At 43.9% G+C, this 23,774-nt stretch overlaps 1 protein-coding gene across 3 annotated transcripts in view; it reads right to left on the bottom strand.

Annotated features, from left to right (window-relative positions):
- The window catches only part of ARHGAP23 (Rho GTPase activating protein 23), a 260,033-nt gene that overhangs the window by 76,183 nt on the left and 160,076 nt on the right, over positions 1-23,774 (bottom strand). For 2 of the 3 annotated variants that reach the window (XM_060256177.1, XM_060256176.1), the window contains exons 4-6: positions 13,577-13,668; positions 11,018-11,096; positions 4,697-4,751 (exon numbers count right to left, since the gene is read on the bottom strand). In XM_060256177.1, coding sequence (XP_060112160.1) covers positions 4,697-4,751; positions 11,018-11,096; positions 13,577-13,668 — 226 coding nt within the window. Of the gene's footprint in view, positions 1-4,696; positions 4,752-11,017; positions 11,097-13,576; positions 13,670-23,774 lie in introns of all 3 variants that reach the window. The other variant, XM_060256174.1, reaches the window with a different exon arrangement.

Below are 23,774 nucleotides of genomic sequence, written 5' to 3'. Positions count from 1 at the left end.
CACATTTGGAGGGGACGCATGTGCAGCTTCGCAAACCGCAGAACTGCTGTGGTTGCTGCCATGAGGCCTAGCATTCTCTGGAAGGTGAGCGCTGTTTGGGAGCGCTGGGCGATGATAGTGTTGGCCAGTGACATTATGGCGAGTGCCCTGTCCTGAGGTAGGAAAGCCGTTTGCGAGAGCGTGGAGATGTCTGCTCCTATGAATTGGATCCTCTGGGTAGGGACTAGTTTGGATTTTGAGAGGTTGACTAGGAGGCCTAAGGTGGCCAGGGTGGAGAGGGTGGTCGAGACGTCCAGTTGTAGTTGCTCCCTGGAATGGGCGACGATCAGCCAGTCGTCTATGTACGGGAAGATTGATATCTGCTGCTGGCGTAATGTGGCTGCTACTACTGCCATGCACTTGGTGAAGACCCTTGGTGCTGTGGAGAGACCGAAGGGAAGGGAGCAGAACTGGAAGTGCTGCTTCCCTATGGCGAACCTGAGGAATCTTCTGTGATGATGGTTGATTGTAATGTGGAAGTAGGCGTCCTGGAGGTCTATGGACGCCATCCATGCTCGTTCTGGGATGAGCGGGAGGATTGCCTGAAGCGTGACCATACGGAATTTCTTGTAGGTTATGTGTAGGTTGAGTTTGCGGAGGTCGAGAATGGGTCGGAGTCCTCCGTCCTTTTTTGGCACCAGGAAGTACCGGGAGTAGAAGCCGGTGCGATGGTATTGGGGTGGGACTGGTTCTATCGCGCCTTTGTCCAGCAGAGACGCGATTTCCGTCTGCAGGGGTGCGGACGGGGGTGTGGTGAGGAACCGGTGGTGCTTTGGAGTGGACGTAAACTCTATTAGGTAGCCTCTTTGAATGATGGCGAGGACCCAGGCGTCCGATGTTATGGTCCTCCAGGCAGTGTAGAATGGTTGTAGTCGTGTTGATGGGTTTGGCTGATGGAGGGAGACTGGACGGCTCGGGGCAGGGAGGTCAGAGAGACGGTTTGGGTGTGGTTGAAGGTTTCTTGGTTGTTTGGCGTCTGTGTTGAAAGGAAGGTTTGGACTGCGGTGGTTTGCGCTTCCATGGTTCCTGTTGCCGTGGGGATCTGTTCCCTTTGTATTGGTTGGACCTCCAGTTCCTTTGTCGATTGGTTTGGGTCAGAGGTTGGGAGACTCCCAGTCGTCTTGCCCTCTTCCTGCCATCGTCTACAGATGTGAGGATGTCATCTGTAGAGGAGCTAAACAGGCCAAGGCCATCAAAGGGCAAATCTTCAACTTTGTATTTGATGTCTGGTTGGAGGGAGGAGGACCTGAGCCACGCGTGTCTGCGGAGTGCTATGGCTGAGGCCAAGGTTCTGGAGGAACACTGTGCAGCGTGACGGGCAGTGTTGATTTGCTGTTTGGTTACTCTGGCCATCTCCTGCAGGGTGGTGGTGGCTGACTTTTGGGATGCCTCGGGCAGGGATGGTACCAATGCGGCGAGGGAGGTGGTCAGGTTGTGGGTGTATGCGGAGAAGCATGCCATGTAGTTGAGGATTTTGGTTGTGGCTGTAGTGAGGGCGTAAATCTTTCTTCCGATCGTGTCGAGTTTTTTGCCCTCCCGTTCTGGTGGTACCGGGTGTCTAGTCTGCTTCGACTTCGAGGACGAATGTACAATGATCGAGTTCGGAGCCGGGTGGGTGAACAGGAACTTGGAATCAGGTGCGTGTATCTTGTACAGCGCTTCAACCCTCTTGGATGTTGGCGGTACCGATGCCGGTTTGTCCCATGCTTCTTTGAGTGTTTCTAGTAGAACGGGGAGCATTGGGAGAGAAGAGCTGGATGGAAGATCCGCGTGGACTAGATCAAAAACGACGTCCGAGACTCTGGGAGCGTCTGTATTGAGCTTTAGATTTAGCGAGCTTGCCATGTTTGCTACAAGGTCGAGGTAGGATCTTGGGCCTTCAGACGGTGATAAGTCTGCTGGCTTGGCTATGTCGGAGTCTGGGGATTGTAGGTCCGAACCCGAAGAGTGGTCGGAGTCGGAGAGTTCCTCCTCGGATCCGTCGTCGGTTCCTTGAGGTAGGTCGGGCTGAGGTGTTGTCTTGGGAGCCGTGTGTAGGGATTCTAGTGGTGACGGGAGCTTCGGTTCGGCGCCGAGGTCCGTAGGGTCGTCATGGTGGTGAAGCGATTCGATCGATGCAGTTTGGAGTCTGTGTGTGCGATCTCGGTAGCGCGGAGACTCTTGGTAGCTGTGGTAATGGCGATCGTGGGATGGTGATCGTCGGTGCCGTCTTCGGTGCCGTGGGGATGGAGACCTAGATCTCGATGGAGAGTAATAGTAGTGTCTCCCCCTGCGGTGGCTGCGAGAGCGTCGGCGGCTGCGGGACCTGGTGCGGCGGCGACTGCGGGACCTGGTGCGGCGGCGACTGCGGGACCTGGTACGTCGGCGACTGCGGGACCTGGTGTGTCGGCGACTGCGGGACCTGGTGCGTCTGCGACTGTGAGATCGAGGTCTAGTCAGGGGATCTCTCGGGGTCGAGGGTTCTCTGGTGAGCGCGTGGGCGTCTATCGGCTGTGAGAGATCTATGAATTTAGTGGGGTCGAGAGTGTGGGTCCTAACGGATGTGGTAGAGTGCGTATCCAGCAGCTGGTCTGGTGGGGAATTCGGAATGGACGGCGACTTTGATGAGATGCGGATGATTTCCAGCGGAGTGATTGACGGTGTTGCCGTCGACTTCGACGTCGGAGTCTTCGGCATCGATCCGGAGGCAGTGGCGGTCGGGTTCGGGGCCTTCGGTTTGGTGGTCGGGTTCGAGGCCGAGTCGAGAGGGCGGGTCTTATGCTTTTTTGAGCTAGTGCTACCCGTCGGGTCCGAGTGGGCGGAATCGGAGCGGCGGCGCTTTTTGGGGTCGTCCGACTTCTTAGAGTGCTTGCCGGTCTTAGGCTTACAGGGAGTCTGTGCCACGGAAGCTGCCGACTGCGCCTCTCCCACGAGGTGTGGGGAAGATGGCGCGGGTTGTTGTTGTCCGCCACGCGGCATGGCCAGTCGGAGTGAGGTTTCCATGAGGTGGCTCTTGAGTCTCGCGGCGCGGTTCTTGCGGGCCTGTTTACCAAATTGGCTGCAGTGCACGCAGGAGTCTGGACGGTGTGCCTCTCCAAGGCAGAACAGGCAAAGAGAGTGGCCGTCGGACGAGGGGATTTTGGATGAGCAGCTGGTACAGCGTTTAAAGATTATCTTGTCCCTTCCTTCCATCCGCCCGGGAGGGGGGGGGGGAGGGAGGGGGAAAGTCCAGAAAGATAGTAAGAGGAGGCTTTTTTTTTTTTTTTTTTTTTTTTTTAATACGATACCAGGAGAAGTAGAAGATGAAGAATTGAAGCGAAGAGAAGGTAGTTGTTGGAGATTGCAATGAAGAAGTTGGAGATCAACGAGGAAGGTGCGATCCGGTCGGCGGTAAGGAAGAAACTGAGTGGCTAAGCACCTCCCCCTTGTCCAGGCATGCGCAGTAGCTGTCTCCTCCCAGGACAAGTGGGAGGCGCGCCAGATCTACGATCAAGATTGCTTTGAACTCTCCGAGGTCGGGGCCAATCCTGCGGATTACCCATATGTGTGAATGCACAGAGACCACGAAGAAGATAGTTTACTTATCTTCCTCCTTCCACATTGATCCTTTCCTCTTAAATCACCCAAGGAAGGGAGAGAGAGAGAGAGAGAGAGAGAGAGGGAGGGAGAGGAAGAGAGAGAAAGAGAGGGAGGGAGAGAGGAAGAGAGGGAGAGAGGGAGAGAGAAAGAGAGGGAGAGAGGGAGAGAGAAAGAGAGGGAGAGAGGGAGAGAGAAAGAGAGGGAGAGAGAAAGAGAGGGAGAGAGAAAGAGAGGGAGAGAGAAAGAGAGGGAGAGAGAAAGGGAGAGAGAAAGAGAGAGAGAAAGAGAGAGAGAAAGAGAGAGAGAAAGAGAGAAAGAGAGAAAGAGAGAAAGAGAGAAAGAGAGAAAGAGAGAAAGAGAGAAAGAGAGAAAGAAAGAAAGAAAGAAAGAAAGAAAGAAAGAAAGAAAGAAAGAAAGAAAGAAAGAAAGAAAGAAAGAAAGAAAGAAAGAAAGAAAGAAAGAAAGAAAGAGGGTTTAGTTGCATACAACTGAATATAAATCAAGATGGGTAGCCATGTAGTCTGCCTTTAGCAGTGTGAAAGAGCAAGACCCAAGGAGCACTTTAAAGACTTAACAAAATTTCAGGAGCTTTTGTGAGTCACTTCAAGGTTCTGATCCTGAGATTTCTATTAATAATCAATTTCACAAAGTTGATTGTGTTAAGAAGTGGAAAGAAATTCATTAAAGAAGGTTCTACAAACCGCCAGTGGCAACATTATTGATTTCTATTATTAAGCAGTTTTGATAATTAAATCTATTATTCAGTCGATTGTTCACCTAAATAATTCTGTAGCGTGTCACAACGTTATTCCTAAAAGAGTTCTCCCTACAGTTATATCATATAGTATTGCATGTTAACATTGGGGGAGGGGGGCTCCTACCCTGCCACAATTTTTTTTCATTCTCTTTTTTAAATTAAACTTCTAAAAAACGCTATACAACTTTTTGTTAGTCTTGAAGGTGCTCCAGGACTCTTGCTCTTTTCCACATTTGAATATAGCCCTGAGTTAGGAGTTTAAAATGACTCCAGACTGATTCAGCCCCTCCCCACTTCACTCAGCATACCCAGAAGGAGCGTACCCTCTGGCAAAGAACTCACCAGCTGCAGAATATCCTCATCTTTGGGCATGATAGAAAGTTCCAAAGCATCTTCACTGCAAGAGAAAGAACAAAGAAAGAAATACAACAGGTTAGACGAGATCAAGATCTCTTCGCTATAATAGGGAGCAGTCATAAAACACACACACACACCCTGGTGTTAAGTGGTATGGACCCAGCAGAAGATAAAGCAGGGGAGCTGTTTTCCCCAAGTCTTTCTGCCTGGTGCTGACCTCCAACTTCCATTTTTTTTACTCCATTTAACACCAGGGCCAGATTGGGGGGGGGAGGGGCAGAGGGGGTGTTTGCCCCTGGGGTGCCGACAGAGGGGGAGGGCAAATTGGGTATGGCATCCATTCTGTTCTATGGGCCCATAAAGGGGCATCATTTTTTACTTTTGCCCCCCCCCCTCAAAAAACATGTAGATCCGGTCCTGTTAACACTCCACTATCCTCCCCAGTGGGGATTCTAAGGTGACTTACAGTATTTTCTCCTTCTCCCTTTTATTCTCATAACAACCCTGTGAGGCAGATTAACCTGAGTGTGTGTGTGTGTCCAGTCCAAGATCACCCAGGGAGCTTCCATGCCAGAGTAGGAATTCTAATCAGGGTCTCCCAGACCACAAGGCTTTTATGCATTCTCATTTCCCTCACTTGTATGTTCTGTTTCTTTGGGTTGTTTTGTTGTTGTTCTGCATGTGTTTTGCTCCCTCTAGTGGGTTTAGAAGGGTGCAACTCGGTCGAGGATTGCAGTGGAAGTTTCCTGAAATGTGACTCTAAGCGACAAAGCACGCGTGCACGCATAGGGAAAAGATGCAGGTATGTTGTAGTGGCGCATACTTTCTGTGTGAATTACAACCACTTGTGACAGCTTTAAATTTTCCTTTAGAAAGCCAGTGGAACCTGAGTTGAAACATAAAATTTGTTCTTTTTCAACTGCAATAGCTCCAAATTTGTTTCCACCCTCAATTCAAGGTGCTAATTTTGACTATTAAAGTCCTCAACAGCAGGAGTGGAATTCTAGCAGGAGCTCCTTGGCATATTAGGCCACACACCCCTGATGTAGCCAATCGTCCAAGAGCTTACAAAAAAGAGCCTTGTAAGCTCTTGGAGGATTGGCTACATCAGGGGGTGTGGCCTAATATGCAAAGGAATTCCTACTACAAAGCCAACACCCACAAGATTATGGAACTTCCTCTCCAAAGTGAGTACTATCGTTGCAGGACATCAGCAAAACCTTAAGATGCATTTCCCTTTTGGAAGGTGAAGGCCCGTGACCTAAATGATTGTTTGACAGCACTGTACCTTTTTTACAAAATGTGTGTGTGTGTGCTTGCACACACCTGGAAATCATGGCTGATTTCTGGTGACCCCTAGTGGAGCTGGGAGGCAAGGACATTCAGAGAGGTAGGTGGCTTGCCTGCCTCTGAGTCCCAGCCCTGGTATTCCTTGCAGGTTTCCCATCCAAGTACTTGTTGGAGTTGGCCCTATTTAGCTTCTGGGATCTGGCAAGATCAGGCTTGCCTGGGTTATCCAGCTCAGGGTGACACTGTACCCTCTTTACCCACCTGGGATGGTTTCATGTGATGTTTTAGCATTTTAAATATTGCTTTATGTTTTCACAATTTCCCCAAATGATTTCCTAAAACGAGCAGAAAGCTGGCACAGAAATTAACTAAATAAATAAAATAATTCGTATTGATTTAAAATAGCACAGAAGTCCAAAATCAATAAAATTGATTTTTAAATCAATGCATTGATTTTTTTCCCCTCTCTCTCCCTTTGCCCAAGGAGTGCAGGATGACCCAGGTGGTATATGTGGATCTCCTTCCCCCATTTTATCCTAACAGCAGCCCTATAAGGCAGGTTAGCTTGTGAAAGAGACAGACTAGCCAAAGGTCACTCACAGTGCAATTCTAAGCAGAGTTTCCAAGCCCACTGCCTCCAGTGGACTTAGGCAGTGTGTTTAAGATTGCACTGTTGGTGAGTTCCAGGGCAAAGCAAGGATTTGAAGCTGCATTTCCCAAATGCTAGCCTGATGCCCTAAAATACTGTGTCATACTGAATCTCTAAATTCATTCATTTGGGGAGATTTATCATCATCATCATTTTAGGCTTATAGCCTGCCCTCTCCTACATAGCAGGGCTCAGGGCAGGTAACATCAGGTACCAACAATAATATTAATACAATAATAAATAAATAAGCAAAACATTAAAACCCAATTTAAAACAAGAAGAAATAACGACAATATATATCTAGTCAATCAGATGGCAGCACACAATTTGGCACAACTAGGGCCTCCGTCTTCTCAAAGAGGGCTGTACTTCAGGTGTGTTCGTGGATGTGGTGGAGGTGGGGGTGGGGGTGGTAGAGGAGGAGGAAGAAGGAGAAGAAGGAAAAAGAGAAGGAGGAGGAGATTAGTTATCTACTCCACCTTACCTGAAGGAGTCTCAGAGTGGCTTACAATCTCCTTCCCTTTCTCTCCCCACAACAGACACCCTGTAAAGCAGGTGGGGCTGAGAGAACTCTGACAGAAACTGATCTTAAGAGAACAGCTCTGAGAGAACCATGACTGACCCAAGTTCACCCAGCTGGCTGCATGCAGAGGAGAAGTGGGGAATCAAACCCAGTTCTCCACATAAGAGTCCGCTGCTCTTAACCACTATGATAACTGCCTCTGGTACAGTAGTGGATGAGCTGCCAGGAAGAACAACCAAGCAAGGCAGGGCCATGTTTTGCCACTGCTTCCCCTAAAACAGTTATGCCACTATTTTGCTTAAAAAGGTCCACAACACTGAACAGCAGGAAATGTTAACAGTGGAATATAAAACACAGAATCTTACAATTCCACAGTAAAATCTCAACTGAAGGCCTCAACAAGTCCTCAAGATTTAATACACAGACCCAGGCCTCGGATTCAGTGGGACTCACAGGAGCCCAGCTCTTGAACCTGTCTGAGAGTTTCACCTCCTCCTTCTGAGAGTTCCACCTCCTTGTACATTGAATAGAATGTGCAGCTGCATAACAATCCCTGGATGAACTCCACCACCTATTTTTTCTACGAAACAACCCCTGCACAGGCCTATTTATTTAATCAACTTAGGTAATTATTTTATCAACAAGAACTGTCAACGTGAGCGCCTCTTCCCCATCACCGCTTAACCCTGGCCATATCGATTCTGGTACAGCCAAACCTAACTTTAAAATTAGTCCCTTCTATTTTTTACCTCAGGCGGAAAACATCGATGATTTCTCTCTATCTGAGATAGAAAAAAAATCTCAAACTTCCAGCAGTCCACACTGAAGCCTCAAGACAACCAGGCACTTGGGTGAGATGTTTCCAGTTCCCCTTTCCCTCACAAGCTCTCAGCCAAGTGGGAACCTGAGCCAGAAAACCTGTCCATGCAGAACTTCGCTTCACTCTTACAGTTCATTCAATAAGCCACTTTTCCCCTTGCCTTTTTGGAGGCTTGTCTGCCGGGTCCTCCGGCTAGGTTATCGTTTTCCCCGCACGTCTTTGATCCTTCTGGACCAGGCGTTTTATATATATAGTTCCTAGCAGGATTGCTTTCATTCTGCCCGTTCCCCATTTGCTATATTTAGGTCCCCGCCTCAGGTCAGGTTTGCTTCATCATGTCCCATATGTAAGCTGAAGGCTAGCTAGGATACCGGGCTCAGTGCTCCATAAGCCCAGAAAGGGTAAAACAATCACAAAAAGCAGTTTGAAATTTATAATGAAGGGTCACTGCTGACCCAGAAAACAGGAAAGAGAGGAGTATTATCCAAACTTTGAGCACTGTGAGCTTTTACCAGTTGGAATTTGGTGATGAGGAACTCAATGAGTAATGTCAGAATTCTGGACTGATATTATTTCCTGAAGAAGAGTTTGATTCTGAAATGTTGGGCTCAGGAGTTGAATTCTAGCAGGAGCTCCTTTGCATATCAGGCCACACATCCCCTGATGTAGCCAGTCCTCCAAGAGCTTACAAGGCTCTGGGTTGGCTACATCAGGGGTGTGTGGACTAATATGCAAAGGAGCTCCTGCTAGAATTCCACCCCTGGTTGGGTTCATCCAGAAGTCGCATTGTGTGCTATATTGTAACAATTTGTACTACAACTTTCTTACTGGAACAGACCACTCCATTTCACGAGCTACTTTATTGCTTGGGCTTTCATTTTCAAGACTGCAGTTTACATAAATAGGATGAGTTTTAGTATATTTCCAATTGGTCCAATCTGGAATGTGGTGATGAGAGATGTGGTTATGCATATAGCTATGATATATTTTTAAAATTGTAGCGTCACAGAACGCAGATTTGTTTTTTGTTCCTTTGACCCAGAAAACAGACATATCATGAGATTTATTGATTTACTAGATAAGGCCCATTGTGAAGGAAAATACAACAGGTTCCAGAAAGAAGATCTGGGCAGCTGCCCCTCCACCCTTGTCTTCCCACCCACCCACAGTGGCTGTCATTTCTCTCCCCCTTTTCCTTTTTTATCCTTGCAACAACCACCTTGTGAGGTAGGTGCAGCTGCCAGAGAGTGACTGGCCCAAAGCCACCAAGTGAGCTAGTGCAAGTGCCCAGCCCCGTACGCCCATGCGCATTTCTGCGTTGAACCTGTCATCCGATTGATAGCAAGGCTGTCTGAACACACTTGAAGGATCCAAATCTACAGTCTCCAAGGGTGGAAGGAAATGTTCTGAAATATACAAGACTGTAGCATGCAGGAGTGGAAATAACCCAATATACGCTGGTTCCTCTCATCTTGTCCTTCAAGTCCCCCCACCCTGAGAGAGAGAACTGCTAGGGGAAAGAAAGTTGACTGAAAGGGGGAGAAGGAAGAAAGGGGAAAACTCACAGTGTGATGAAGTCAGAATGATGGGGAATGTTTTATAACATGTTGTGGATGGCGAAAGACAGAAGAAGAAGAAGATGATGATGATATTGGATTTATATCCTGCCCTCCACTCTGAATCTCAGAGTCTCAGAGCAGCTCACAATCTCCTTCATCTTCCTCCCCCACAACAGACACCCTGTGAGGTGGGTGGGGCTGAGAGGGCTCTCAAAGGAGCTGCCCTTTCAAGGACAACTCTGCCAGAGCTATGGCTGACCCAAGGCCATTCCAGCAGGTGCAAGTGGAGGAGTGAGGAATCAAACCCAGATCTCTCAGATAAGAATCCGCACACTTAACCGCTACACCAAACTGGCTCTCACCAAACTTAACACAAGAATGTCATTTTCAAGAGCAGCCCTGTGATTCTCATAATGTGTTCTATCCTAAGTGCACACAAGATGGGGGACTTGGATCAAGGCTAGCATAGTGCACCTCAGTGGCACAAAGCATTGGTAGCGTTACCACAAGACACAGAGCAGACAGTGGGAGAACTTGGAGGAGGGAAGAATGCATGAGATCTAGAGGAATCTAGATCCCGCTGAAAGACGCTGCCGGGAGGTGTTTTGGGGTAAAAGCAACCAGCTCAGAGCCAAGAACAACACTAACACACCTCCATTTCATACACACCCGTTTTGAACACTCGTTTTTGTCTATGGACTATTTCTGGGGTCGTTTTGAAGAAAAATAGGTGGTGGAGCTCGTTAACGTAACTCATTAGCATATGCTTCCCCCCCCCCAGTAAAGCCAAAAGCAACCTGACATAAGAAAGGAAAGGCCCGAGCAAGCAAGGCCTGTTTGGGCTGGCTAGAAATCCAGCCAGCCCAAGCAGGTGTCACTTGCCTGGGGCTCTCCTGGGCCACCACCACCCCAGTCAAAAGGCCAGCAAGCCACCTCCCACCCCAAAATCACATAAGAAGTGGAGAAAGGGTGGCGTGGGCTTCTCCAAGGGTTAATGAGGGCTGCTGGGGGTGTGGCAAAGCTCCTGGTGGCTGGCTGGCTGCCCACACTCCTCATCCAGGGATTGCTATGCAGCTGCACCTACTATTCAATGGACAAGGTAGGTGGGGAGGAGGAGGGGGAACCCTCAGAAAGGTTCAGGTGCTGTGCTCCTGTGAGCTCCTGCTGAATTCAAGGCCTGGACTATTTAGTCCTCAGCAGCTGTCAAACAGAACTCTTCCAGCAGCCAAAATTTAAGTATGAGTGTGTGGGGTTTTTTTGTCTGCATATGTAACAAAGAAAATTAAAAACTGTTAAGGACTGCGATCTAAAGGCCAAATTGTCTGGTTCTCACATGGTTGGGTCTTCTCAGGCATATGACTTACCAGCACCAATTGTAAGCACCCTGCATTTCTGTCAACTCTATGTGATAAACTTGGCACCCTTGAAAGGACCACAGAAACAAGATGGCAGAACAAGAACTCACCAGTTTTGTATGAGCCCGATGACCTGTGAGTAAGTTTTCCCAATGATGCTTTCACCATTCACTTTCACAAGACGATCCCCTGCAGAAGGGGGAAAAAATCCCATCCAATTTTAAGAACACAAGAACATAAGAGAAGCCATGTTGGGTCAGGCCAGTGGCCCATCCAGTCCAACACTCTGTGTCACAGAAGAACATAAGAGAAGCCATGTTGGATCAGGCCAATGGCCCCTCCAGTCCAACACTCTGTGTCACATAAGAACATAAGAGAAGCCATGTTGGATCAGGCCAATGACCCCTCCAGTCCAACACTCTGTGTCACATAAGAACATAAGAGAAGCCATGTTGGATCAGGCCAATGGCCCCTCCAGTCCAACACTCTGTGTCACATAAGAACATAAGAGAAGCCATGTTGGATCAGGCCAGTGGCCCATCCAGTCCAACACTCTGTGTCACATAAGAACATAAGAGAAGCCATGTTGGATCAGTCCAATGGCCCATCCAGTCCAACACTCTGTGTCACATAAGAACATAAGAGAAGCCATGTTGGATCAAGCCAATGGCCCATCCAGTCCAACACTCTGTGTCACATAAGAACATAAGAGAAGCCATGTTGGATCAAGCCAATGGCCCATCCAGTCCAACACTCTGTGTCACATAAGAACATAAGAGAAGCCATGTTGGATCAAGCCAATGGCCCATCCAGTCCAACACTCTGTGTCACACAGTGGCCAGAAAAACCAGATGCCATTTGGAGGTCCATCAGTGGGACCAGGACTGATTGGGAGATACAGCTATTTGGGGCTCTTTATGTTATGGGAAACAGGAGTCAGGACTTGGATCTTGATTCTTTTGTGGGGAAAGGCGGTCTTACAAATATTTTAAACTAACAAACCCATAAAGGCCCACCATGTACTGAAGGTGCAGGGAAAGCAGCACTGTTGCTTTTTATGAGAGAAAATCTAAAATTAAGCAGACCCATTTTCATTCCTTTTATCAGGGCGAAAACTTCAAAATTCTGCACCAACAAACCCTGAATTCTGCAACCGGTATAGCTTCTGGGAAATACTGCAGATTTAAATAATTGTGCTTTTTTACATAAATTTGGGGGAATACTACAAGGAGCAATGAGGGGTATTTGTGCCCTGACCCCTGAAAGATGACATTCTCAAGATGGTGAATTTCTGTACCCAAAATGGTGAATTCTGTACCCAACATAGACCTTTTTGCATGGGATACCCAGAACCTTTGCCATATTCCTTATTTTCTCCATTAGAATATTTATTCCCCTCCCCGCCCCTTGGAATGATTGACAGTGATTTACAATACAAAGTTTCACTTAATTTACAGCATTCACTGTCCCAAATGGATTTTTTTCCCCTTTTGGAATGCATGAAATGTGGTAAGACAGAATAAGGTACAGCAGTTTACAGTTCTATCTCACTTCATTATTGGATCCATCTGCTATTTTGCTTGTAGAGAGCTAAGAAGGTCTTTGCACTTTTACATCTATAAATATCCCAATTAATATGCAAACTAAGTTATAAAAGCAGCAACACATATATTTCAATTTCCTCCAATTCCTCTCCCCACCCCAGGAAAAAAAAGCTGGGGATTGGGCTTTTTGCTCATGGCTCAAAATTTTCTGAAAATTTTTTCATCTTTCACCTGAGTAGAGAGGCTGCAAATCTTCGCAAATCTATTCATAATTTGGCAGACTTAGGGAAACCTTTCTTTTGTCAGCCACTGGCTCAGGCTGTGACAAGTCTTAACAGTGGGTAGTCATACGGGCAGAACAGCAGATGAATTTAGAGGTCAATGGATTGGGGGGGGCTCACAGGCCAGTCCAAGTTTCTGGCTGTGCCAAGGGGAAATGAAAAAAGAGTGCACATGTACTAATAGCACACCAGCACTATCAAACACACATTGTTCCCAACACTGATTTTTGTGTATGCCAGATAAAAAGTAAAGGTAAAGGTAGTTCCCCTGTGCAAGCACCAGTCGTTTTCAACTCTGGGGTGATGTTGCTTTCACAACGTTTTCACGGCAGACCTTTTTACGGGGTGGTTTGCCACTGCCTTCCCCAGTCATCTACACTTTCCCCCCAGCAAGCTGGGTACTCATTTTATCGATCTCGAAAGGATGGAAGACTGAGTCAACCTCGAGCCAGCTACTTGAACCCAGCTTCCGCCGGGATCAAACTCAGGTCGTGAGCAGAGAGCTCAGACTGCAGTACTGCAGCTTTAACACTCTGCGCCACTCAAATACAAGAAAAACAATCAGATCAGCCAAATGCTGATTTACAGCATTCAGTGTTCCCAATGGATTTTTTTTTCCTTTTGGAATGCATGAAAGAGGATAAAGTACAATAGTTTGCAGCTCTAATAGTATTGGATACATTTAGTATTGGAACCATCAGCCAAATGCTGATCAGAGGTTAACTATAGATAGGAGCTTCAGAGTTGTGGAGCACTCACTGAGATTGCCCCTCTCTGTGACCTTAACAGGTTCTGGTTAGAGGACAAGCTAAATAGGTATGAGAAAACAGAAGATTTCTTTCACCTGTCCAGAGGCCAGCGCGGTGAGCTGGCCCATCTTCCTTCACACTTTTCACAAAGATGGTGTCCATCGGTTCCAGGCGGCCTCGTGGGGGGGGCCCTGTGTGATGGTGACAAGAGAGAGATGGAGTTAGATAGAAAGAGAGATGGCACTAGGATAATGATTCCTAATGAAGGTGATACAGATCCCCAAAGAGCAATCTACAGATCCTGGGGGGGGGCACTTGTGGTCTAATCCAGCATGGCTCTTCTTATACTCTTATGTTCTATCCAGATGGGCAGCTGGGTTGGTCTGAAGCAACAGAACAAAGTTGGAGTCGAGTAGCACCTTTAAGACCAACAAAGTTTTATTCAGAATGTAAGCTTTCGTGTGCTTGCAAGTCAGGCCACACCCCATGCACACCAAAGTTTACATTCTGAATAAAACTTTGCTGACTCCAACTTTGTTCTTATGTTCTGAAACACCTGGGAGCTAGCAGGGACATCCCAAAGGGAGGGAAGGCAGCACTGTATAGCATGATCCAAGGCTTTTTTTGTAGCAGGAACTTCTTTGCATATTAAGCCACACCCTCCTAATGTAGCCAATCCTCCTGGTGCTTACGGTAGGGCCTGTACCAAGAGCCCTGTAAGCTCTTGGAGGATTGGCTACATCAGGGGCATATGGCCTAATATGCAAAGAAGTTCCTCTTAAAATATTTTGTTTATTTAACAGTTTCTGATATCTGTCATATCTTGCTCTGAATTACTGGATCAAAATCTGGAGACAATGTCTGTGCTGTAGCAATCTTATGCTGTTCAGGTGTTGTTCGGGTGTGTATCTGCAGGTTGCAAACCTACTTTTGATTTATTGACATTCATTACAGAAATCTCATGGTCAATTCTTTGAGTCTAAGACCCAGAGGAAAACATGAAATGGCTGGGCATTGTGAGCTTTTGTACATAAGCTGTTCATGTGCTGGTCAGCCAATGGAGAAAACAGAGGCTTTGCTCTGCAGCTCCTTTGTAATTGAGCAAGCCTGGCAAAGCAAGAAGAAAGCAAGAGAAGGAGAAGGAAACAAACAACAGTGAGTTGTTCATGGGCCTGATAGGAGCCCTCCGGGGGCTTGATCCAGCTCATGGACCACATGTTTGACACCCCTCCTAGAGCTTGCTGCCAGCCTAAGCAAACAATTCTGACGCTGATGACCAAGGGCCTGATTCAGTGTAAGGCAGATTCATGGGTGTTCATGTATGCCTGAGATCTGTGTACTGTATCTACATACCATAAACACTTGTATGCAGGGTTTTTTTGTAGAAAAAGCCAGCAGGAACTCATTTGCATATTAGACCACACACCCCTGTTGTCACCATTGTTTTGCACAGGGTTTTTTGTAGAAAAAGCCCTGCAGAAACTCATTTGCATATTAGGCCACACACCCTGACACCAAGCCAGCCCAGAACTGCGTTCCTGCTCAAAAAAAAAAGCCCTGCTTGTATGTAAACAAAATTACCTTCTCTTTTTATACCCTAATTTTTCATTTGTGGCTTAAGAGGGAGGTACCGAACAGCCATGAAGGTACTTTATACTGAATCAAACCTTTGGCCCATCAAAGTCAGTACTGTCTACTAAGACTGGCAGCGGCCCTCCAGGACCTCAAGCAAAGGTCTTTCCCATCACCAGTTTGGTGTAGTGGTTAAGTGTGCGGACTCTTATCTGGGAGAACCGGGTTTGATTCCCCATTCCTCCACTTGCACCTGCTGGCATGGCCTTGGGTCAGCCATAGCTCTGGCAGAGGTTGTCCTTGAAAGGACAGCTGCTGTGAGAGCCCTCTCCAGCCCCACCCACCTCACAGGGTGTCTGTTGTGGGGGAGGAAGGGAAAGGAGATTGTGAGCCGCTCTGAGACTCTTCGGAGTGGAGGGCGGGATATAAATCCAATATCTTCTTCTTCTTCTTCTATTGCCAAATCCCTTAACAGGAGATGCCCTGAATTGAACCTGGTACCTCCTGCAGGGATGTACTAAAAGGAATGACAAGATGGTCCATAGGAAACAATGGCAGAGCCTGGATGGTCCATAAAATATAATGGGAGAGAAGATTGTCCATTGACTTGCATGGGCTTCATTGAAATACACTGAAGCACAGAAACGGCTGCGACAAAAACCTGGAATGGATAATCTTCTCTCCCATTATATCCTATGGACCATCCAGGCTCCCATCCAGGCTCTGCTATTATTTCCTATGGACCTCGAGGACTGGATTGACAGGGGAAATGGTAGTCTGCCAACCTCCAGAACTGGATTGACAGGGGAAAATGTGCTTTGCCAACCTCCAGGACTGGATTGACAGGGTAAAAGGTAGTCTGCCAACCTCCAGGACTGAATTGACAGGGGAAAACGTAGTCTGCCAGCTTCCAGGACTGGATTGACAGGGGAAAATGTACCTTGCCAACCTCCAGGACTGGATTGAAAGGGGAAAAGGTAGTCTGCCAACCTCCAGGACTGGAGTGTCAGGGGAAAACGTAGTCTGCCAGCTTCCAGGACTGGATTGACAGGGGAAAATGTACCTTGCCAACCTTCGGGACTGGATTGACAGGGGAAAAGGTAGTCTGCCAACCTCCAGGACTGGAGTGACAGGGGAAAAGGTAGTCTGCCAACCTCCAGGACTGGATTGACAGGAGAAAAGGTACTCTGTAACCTCCAGGACTGGATTGACAGTGGGAAATGTACCTTGCCAACCTCCAGGACTGGATTAACAGGGGAAAAGGTAGTCTGCCAACCTCCAGGACTGGATTGGCAGGGGAATAGTACATATAAGCGTGCCAGCTGAATTTATTTCCATGACCTTCCAACGTTAAAAGTCAGCATCATGGTCAAATATGGCTGCTGGCTACTGCCTGGAGAGTCGCAGTCTATCTTCCAGTCCCAGCTGCAAGAGAGAGGCAGCCTTGTGCTCTTCAGAGTTTCCACTTTTGTTTATTCCCTGACTCCACCCACTTTACATCACTCTCAACTCCTTGTAACCTGGCCCACCTAGGTTTACGCTTCTTTTCCTGTTGTCCCCAGGAATCCTCTTCTATGGAAGGCATTCTGGGGAAAACCCATGTGTTCCGGGAAACCACCATCTCATTCCTGGGGCTGGTCTAGCTCAATGTCCTTTCCACTCTTTTTCCTGCATGGTCTCTTCCAGTAACGCCATTAGTATCTCTCAAGAGATATTAATGCTAGGGGCTACACACACACACACCCCACTCCTGCCAGTCTCTGAGCTCAGATACAGAAACTTTGAAAGCAGGCTTACCACTGATCCAGGAGGCAAGGCATTTCTCCACACAGCCAATATAGGGTTGCCACAAAATTTTTATTTTTCATGTCCCTAACTTTCCCTAACCAACATTTGTCAATTTCCCTGACTACCATTCAAGTATAACCACAAGTTAAAAAATGAATAGGTCGTGTTGCATTAATGCAAGGCTTAAGGAAATGTTCTACTCTACAAGTGCCTACGTTTCAACTGCAACAATATTTGTCGGAGTAAAATTGTTACTATCAGCTTCTTTCAACATTAACTGCACCAACATCTGTTTTGCAATTATACCAAGATACAAACTTCAAGTAAACTTTGAATGCTGACAAGTAGGAATTTTCCCAAAGCTGGGAATGTTTCACTTTCATATTCTGGCTCCAGAAAGTGTTTTTCAAACAATTTTATTAGTAACATATTGTAGTATATTCAATTTCTTACATCGTTAATAACTACTTTTTCCCTCTATCCCATATATTACCCACCCCTCCCCCCCGTTACTTGACCCCCACCGGTGTACTATACTTAAAATATTAATATTAAAGATACCCTTAATTAATAAGAACCAAAATTCATATCCTCCTCCCTCTTATACTTAATCATTATCAAAAATTATCCAATGTCCTTTTATTTTCCACTCTTTTTTCTACATATCTTCTGAACTTTTTCCACTCCATCTTAAATACTTCTAAATCATAGTCTCTTAAGGTTCTTGTTAACTTGTCCATTTCACTCCATGTCATGACTTTTACAATCCAATCCCATTTCTCTGGTATTTTTTCTTGCTTCCACAACTGCACATACAATGTCCTAGCAGCTGAGAGCAAGTACCAGATTAAAGTCCTATCTTCTTTTAGAAATTTTTCCATTTGTAATCCCAACGGAAAAGTTTCTGCCACTTTGTTAAATTCGTATCCCAAGATTTTAGAAATCTCTTGTTGAATCATCTGCCAATACTTTTTCGCTTTTTCACAAGTCCACCACATATGGTAGAAAGAACCTTCATGTTTTTTACATTTCCAACATCTGTCTGGCATCTTATTGTTCATCTTTGCCAACTTTTTAGGAGTCATATACCATCTGTACATCATCTTAAAACAATTTTCTTTGATATTCTGACATGTTGAGAGTTTCATAGAGTTCTTCCACAAATATTCACATGTGTCCATCTGTATTTCTTTATTTACAAAACTTGCCCATTTAATCATTTGAGATTTTACTACTTCATCTTCTGTAGACCATTTTAGCAGTAACTTATAAATTTTCGAAATTAATTTTTCATTATCTCCAAGCAGAACTTTTTCCATTTCCGTTTGTTCTCGTCTTATTCCTTCAGTTTTAAGATCACTTTCCATCAAACTCTTTATTTGTTGCATTTGAAACCAGTCATACTTATAATTCAGCTCCTCAGCAGTTTTCAATTCTACTTTCCCGCTTTGTATTCTTAATAATTGATTGTATGACATCCATTTTCCCTCTCCTAACTCAGCTGTTATTTTATTACTTCTGCAGGCACTATCCATAGTGGTTTTCTCTCAACGCCATATTTCTTATACTTCATCCAAATATTTAGCAAGTTGTTTCTTATATAATGGTGAGAGAAAAAACCATCCATCTTTTTCTTCCCATAGTACATATAAGCGTGCCAGCCGAATTTATTTCCATGACCTTCCAACGTTAAAAGTTTTTTATTCAATAACGTCACCCAATCTTTTATCCACACCAAACAAACTGCTTCATGATATAGTCTTAAATCTGGTAGTTGAAATCCTCCTCTTTCTTTAGCGTCTGTTAAAACTTTCATTTTAATCCTTGGTTTCTTCCCAGCCCATATAAATTCTGAGATCTTTCTTTGCCATTTACTAAATTGTTTACTGTCTTTCACAATCGGGATTGTTTGGAATAAATACATTATTCTCGGCAAAATGTTCATCTTAATTGCAGCTATTCTCCCAAACAATGACAAATTAAACTTGTTCCACTTTATCATATCTTCATCCATTTTCCGCCATAACTTTTCATAATTATTTTTGAACAAATCAGTATTCCTCATTATTTCCACACCCAAATATTTTACTTTAGAAGTAACTTCACATCTCGTTAGGCTCTGCAGTTCCTTTTGTTTATTTACTTGCATATTTTACATAAAAGTTTTGAAACATAAAGTCCCGCCAATTCTCCAACATTTTGTATTTTAGTTAATAACAAAGGTGTTACTTGTATAGGATTTTCATTTATAAACATTATATCATCTGCAAATGCTTTATATTTATAGGTAAAACCTTTAATTCTCATTCCTTCTATTTCTTCATCATCTTGTATTTGCATCAGTAAGATTTCAAGAGTCATTATAAACAACAATGGCGACAGCGGACAACCTTGTCTTGTACCTTTGCTAATTTTCATTTCATCTGTGAGATCTGCGTTTATACATAACCTTGCTCGGTGTTCAGTATATATTGCCTTTATCATTCTTATAAAGTTCTCCCCCAACTTTATTTTTTTCATTACTGCAAACATAAAGTCCTAGTTCAGATTATCAAAAGCTTTCTCTGCATCCACAAAAAATAATCCAACTTCCTTTTCTGGATGTCTTTCATAATATTCTACAATATTTACAACAGTTCTAATATTGTCTCTTATTTGCCTTTTGGGAAGAAAACCCACTTGATCTTCCTTTATAAAATTTATTAAATATTGTTTAAGCTGTTCTGCCAGGATTCTTGCATATATCTTATAATCATTATTTAATAATGAAATTGATCTATAATTCTTTACATTCGTGACATCTCTATCTTCCTTTGGAATCAGCAAAATTACAGCTTCTTTCCATGTATTGGGTATTTTCCCATCTGATCTTATCACATTCATCAATTTTTGAAGTTTCGGTACTAATTCTTCTTTAAGCATTTTAAAAAATTTTGCCGTATATCCATCTGGTCCAGGTGCCTTTCCAACTTTCATTGCATTAATCGCTGCTTCAATTTCTATTTTTTCAATTGGATCATTCAAATTTTTTTCCATATATTCAGTTAAGGGTGCTATTTTGATTTTTTGCCAATACATTTCAATCCTTTCTTTCTTTACTTTAACACCCTTAAATAAATTAGCATAATACTTAAAAAATTCTCTCTTTATTCCTTCTTGATCCACCTTCTCTTTACCATCAACCACAATTTTGTTAATAATTTTACTTTCTCTTTTTTTCTTCAGTTGCCAAGCCAAGTACTTTCCAGGTTTATTTGCTCCCTCAAAAGATTTCTGTTGTAATTTTTTCAAATTCCATTCCATTTCTTTATTTAACAAATGTCTCATTTGTGTTTGCAATATTGTAATCTCCCTTATAATTTTTTTTTCCATGGCCTTTTTCTTAATTCACCTTCTTTTTTCTAAATTTCATTTTGAATGTCCAAGATCTGTTTATCATTTCCTCTCTTATCTTTATTATTCAGTGTTATTAATATTCTTCTCATTACTGCTTTATAAGCATCCCACACCATCTGAAATTCTATATCTTCTTTATCGTTTATTTGGAAAAAAGCTTTAGTTTAATTTTCTAGAGATGTCACTATTTCTTTATTCTGTAGTAAATCTTCATTTATTCTCCATCTTCTCAACTTTTTACACAATTTTGTAATCCACATTATTGGGTTATGGTCAGCTTCTATTTTGCTCTATCTTCTTTGTTATAAGTCCCAAGTCTTTGGTACCCCACAACATGTCGAGTCTAGAAAAATAATTATGTCTGGCTGAAAAAAAGGTATAATCCCGTACTTCAGGATTGAACTTCCTCCATATATCCTTCAAATTCTCTTGTTTAACCAGCTAAAAAAATGATTTTGGCAATTTCCCTTCTCTTTCAGTTTTTTTCTTCCCAGATCTAATGTGTTCTGAATTGTTCCATTAAAGTCCCCCCATCAACAAAATTTGCTCATAAGTCACTTCATCAAGATGTTGCATAATATTTTTAAAGAAAGTGTCATTTGCACCATTTGGAGCATAAAGTCCCACCAAAAAAGTTTTTTTAGCATTCAATAAAATTTCCACTGCGATGTACCTTCCATCTTTATCTTTAAAAACCAATTTCGGATCTAATTCTTTTTTAATATAAAAAATTACTCCTCTCTTCTTCTGATCAGCCAATGTATAAAATTCTAGTCCGAATTGCTTATTCAATAAAAATTTATAATCCTTTTGTCTAATATGCACTTCTTGTAAACAAACTATATTACAATTTTGTTTTTTTATCTAATGAAATGTTGCCCTTTTTTGTGGTGAGTTTAGTCCATTTACATTCCAAGATATTAATTTGTAATCCATCATGGTGCAAATTCTTTATTTTCTCCATAAAATCTACGTAGTTCCTGTGTGTTTGTAATTGTAATCCTTTCCCCTTGAAGTTCAAAGCTCAAACCGTCAGGTATTATCCATCTGTATCTCGTTCCATTATCACGTAATTTTTCTGTCAGTTTTTTATATGCATTCCTGTCATTTAACACTTGTCTTGGCAACTCTTTCATAATTCTAATCCTACTACCTCCCACTATCAATGTCTTTTCAAAATTTTTGCTCATGATTTTTCCCACCATTTCTTTTGTCATAAATCTTATAACCACATCTCTTGGCAGATTGTTCTTTTTTGCATAGAGTGAATTCACTCTATACATATAATCATACATATTTCTATTCCCTTCAGGATCTTCCTCCAAAAATTCTGCAATTATTTTTATTATGTATTCTTTCAAGTCAGATTCTTCATCTTCTGGTACACCTCTCAGACGAATCTGTGTCTCCATCAACTTGCAGTCATGTATTATCACCTTTTCTTGTAAATTTAATAAGCTTGAATCATGTGTTTTCACTCTCTCTTCCACCTCCTGTACTTTTTTTGTTATTACTACAGTCTCATTTCTGAGACTCTCTATCTCTTTTTTTAATTGTTTTTTTGAGTCCTCAATATCTTTTCTTATTTCTTTTTCAGAGGCAGTTATCATTTCATTCACCCCCTTCATTCTCCTGGCTTCCATTGCATCTAATTGGGCTTGCATTTTCTCCATCGAAGCAGACCAGGCTCAGATATTAATGTTTAAAGTTTTTATTTCCCCCAAAATGGTGGACGCGACTTTTGCTTCATTTTAAAAATTTTCCTTCTTTTTCCTTAATCCAATTCAAATTTTCTTCACCACTTTCCAATAGTCCTTATTTTAAAATTACCAACTCAATTAACTCCACCAATTTTTAATGTCCCAGTCACTTTAAAAACGTTGTTAAAACTTTGTCCTCCCAACAATGGCCGCCGATGTTTCTCTCTGATATTATAATCCTAGAGTAAGCGATTTACTTCTCTTGCTTCCTTCTTCTTCCTCTGGTACTTCCTGCTTTTCCCGCCACCAAGTCTCGTTTCGCTGGAAGAGAAATCTCACGATGTCTGACGTACTTCCTGTGTTGACTGTGAGTGCTGCAGATCTATGACGATGGGGCTACTTCCTCAACTGCAGATAGGCAAAACAATAAATTCCTTTCTCCTTTTAGCACTGTCTTTTAAATTTACAAAGTTCAAATATAGTCCCTTTTCTTCTCCTCCTTTCAGGCTTCCATTATATCCAACTCCCACCTTTTAATTTCGTTTTGTTTAGCTTTAATTAGTCCCAGAGTGAAAAGATAGCGATCAATACCTTTTTTTTGTAGTTTATCCAAATCGACACCAATCTTTTGTAGATTAGATGTTTAAAGTTGTAAAAGAAGACTCGGATCCTGTCGAGCTTAAGACAAATAAATGACTCTGGAAACTTCTGTAGATTATGAATATGCAACTTCTCTCCGGAGATCCCTCAAAGGAGCCCCCTCCGGAACTCCCTTTCAGCCAAGGTAAATCTCCTCAAAGTATCTGTGCATATCTTAGACAATTCTCTAGCTGAGAAAAGTAGGCAGACGGCATTAGTTTGCCTTTTACTACCCTGAACAGAAGTGCCAGCCTGCCCCCGTTAAGGAAAGCAGCTCAGCTCGCCATTTTCCGATCCCAGAAGTTCCCCTGGTTCCAGAAAGTGTAATGAGCAGACCAGCAGCAAGGAAGTAGGTGGAGTCTCCGCAATCTGGAGAAGCACACAAAAAGGGTTATAGAGCTGGTACTCTGTAAACTCCAGCAGGAAAAAGCGATCACATTTGCAAAATTTAGTTTGCATGGTGCAGAGCAGAAAGTGCTAGTTGTCTGTGAAATCCAACAGCAAAACGAATTTGTAACTCTGTGCTGGGTTTCAGCAGGAGACAAAATGTCCATTCCATTTTGAAGCATGACCCAAAAACATGTTTATTTTTATATGTAAATTGAATGCAGCACTAGCAGTTAGATGTGTAAAGTTTTTATATTGCTAAATGTTTAAACTAGCCTTGCTTTGCAAATGCTACAGGCAGACCTTGGAAAGCATGCAGGGGCAGAGCTCAACAAACATATTAGGCTGGTTGTTAGGGTCTGTGGGTTGATAAAAAGGTGAAGCTGGGAAAGGGCATCATTACACTTCCCTTGTATTCTGGAGGCTGTCAATCTCCCTTTCCCCCTGACAATCTGGTGCTAGAGGTTGTCAATCTCCCCTTTCCCCTGACAATCTGGCCCTAGAGGCTGTCAATCTCCCTTTTCCCCCTGTAATTCTGGCCCTAGAGGTTGTCAATCTCCCCTCTTGCCTGTCAATCTGGCCCTAGAGGCTGTCAATCTCCCTTTCCCCCTGTCATTCTAGCCCTAGAGGTTGTCACTCTCCCCTCTTGCCTGTCAATCTGGCCCTAGAGGCTGTCAATCTCCCTTTCCCCCTGTCAATCTATTCCTAGAGGCTGCCAATCTCCCTTTCCCCCTGTCATTCTGGCCCTAGAGGTTGTCAATCTCCCCTCTTGCATGACAATCTGGCCCTAGAGGCTGTCAATCTGCTCTTT

The sequence above is a fragment of the Heteronotia binoei genome, chromosome 15, assembly GCF_032191835.1.
Source record: "Heteronotia binoei isolate CCM8104 ecotype False Entrance Well chromosome 15, APGP_CSIRO_Hbin_v1, whole genome shotgun sequence".
Taxonomy (NCBI): domain Eukaryota; kingdom Metazoa; phylum Chordata; class Lepidosauria; order Squamata; family Gekkonidae; genus Heteronotia; species Heteronotia binoei.
Note: the sequence above shows the minus strand (reverse complement) of the source record. Positions and strands in the feature narration are given on the sequence as shown.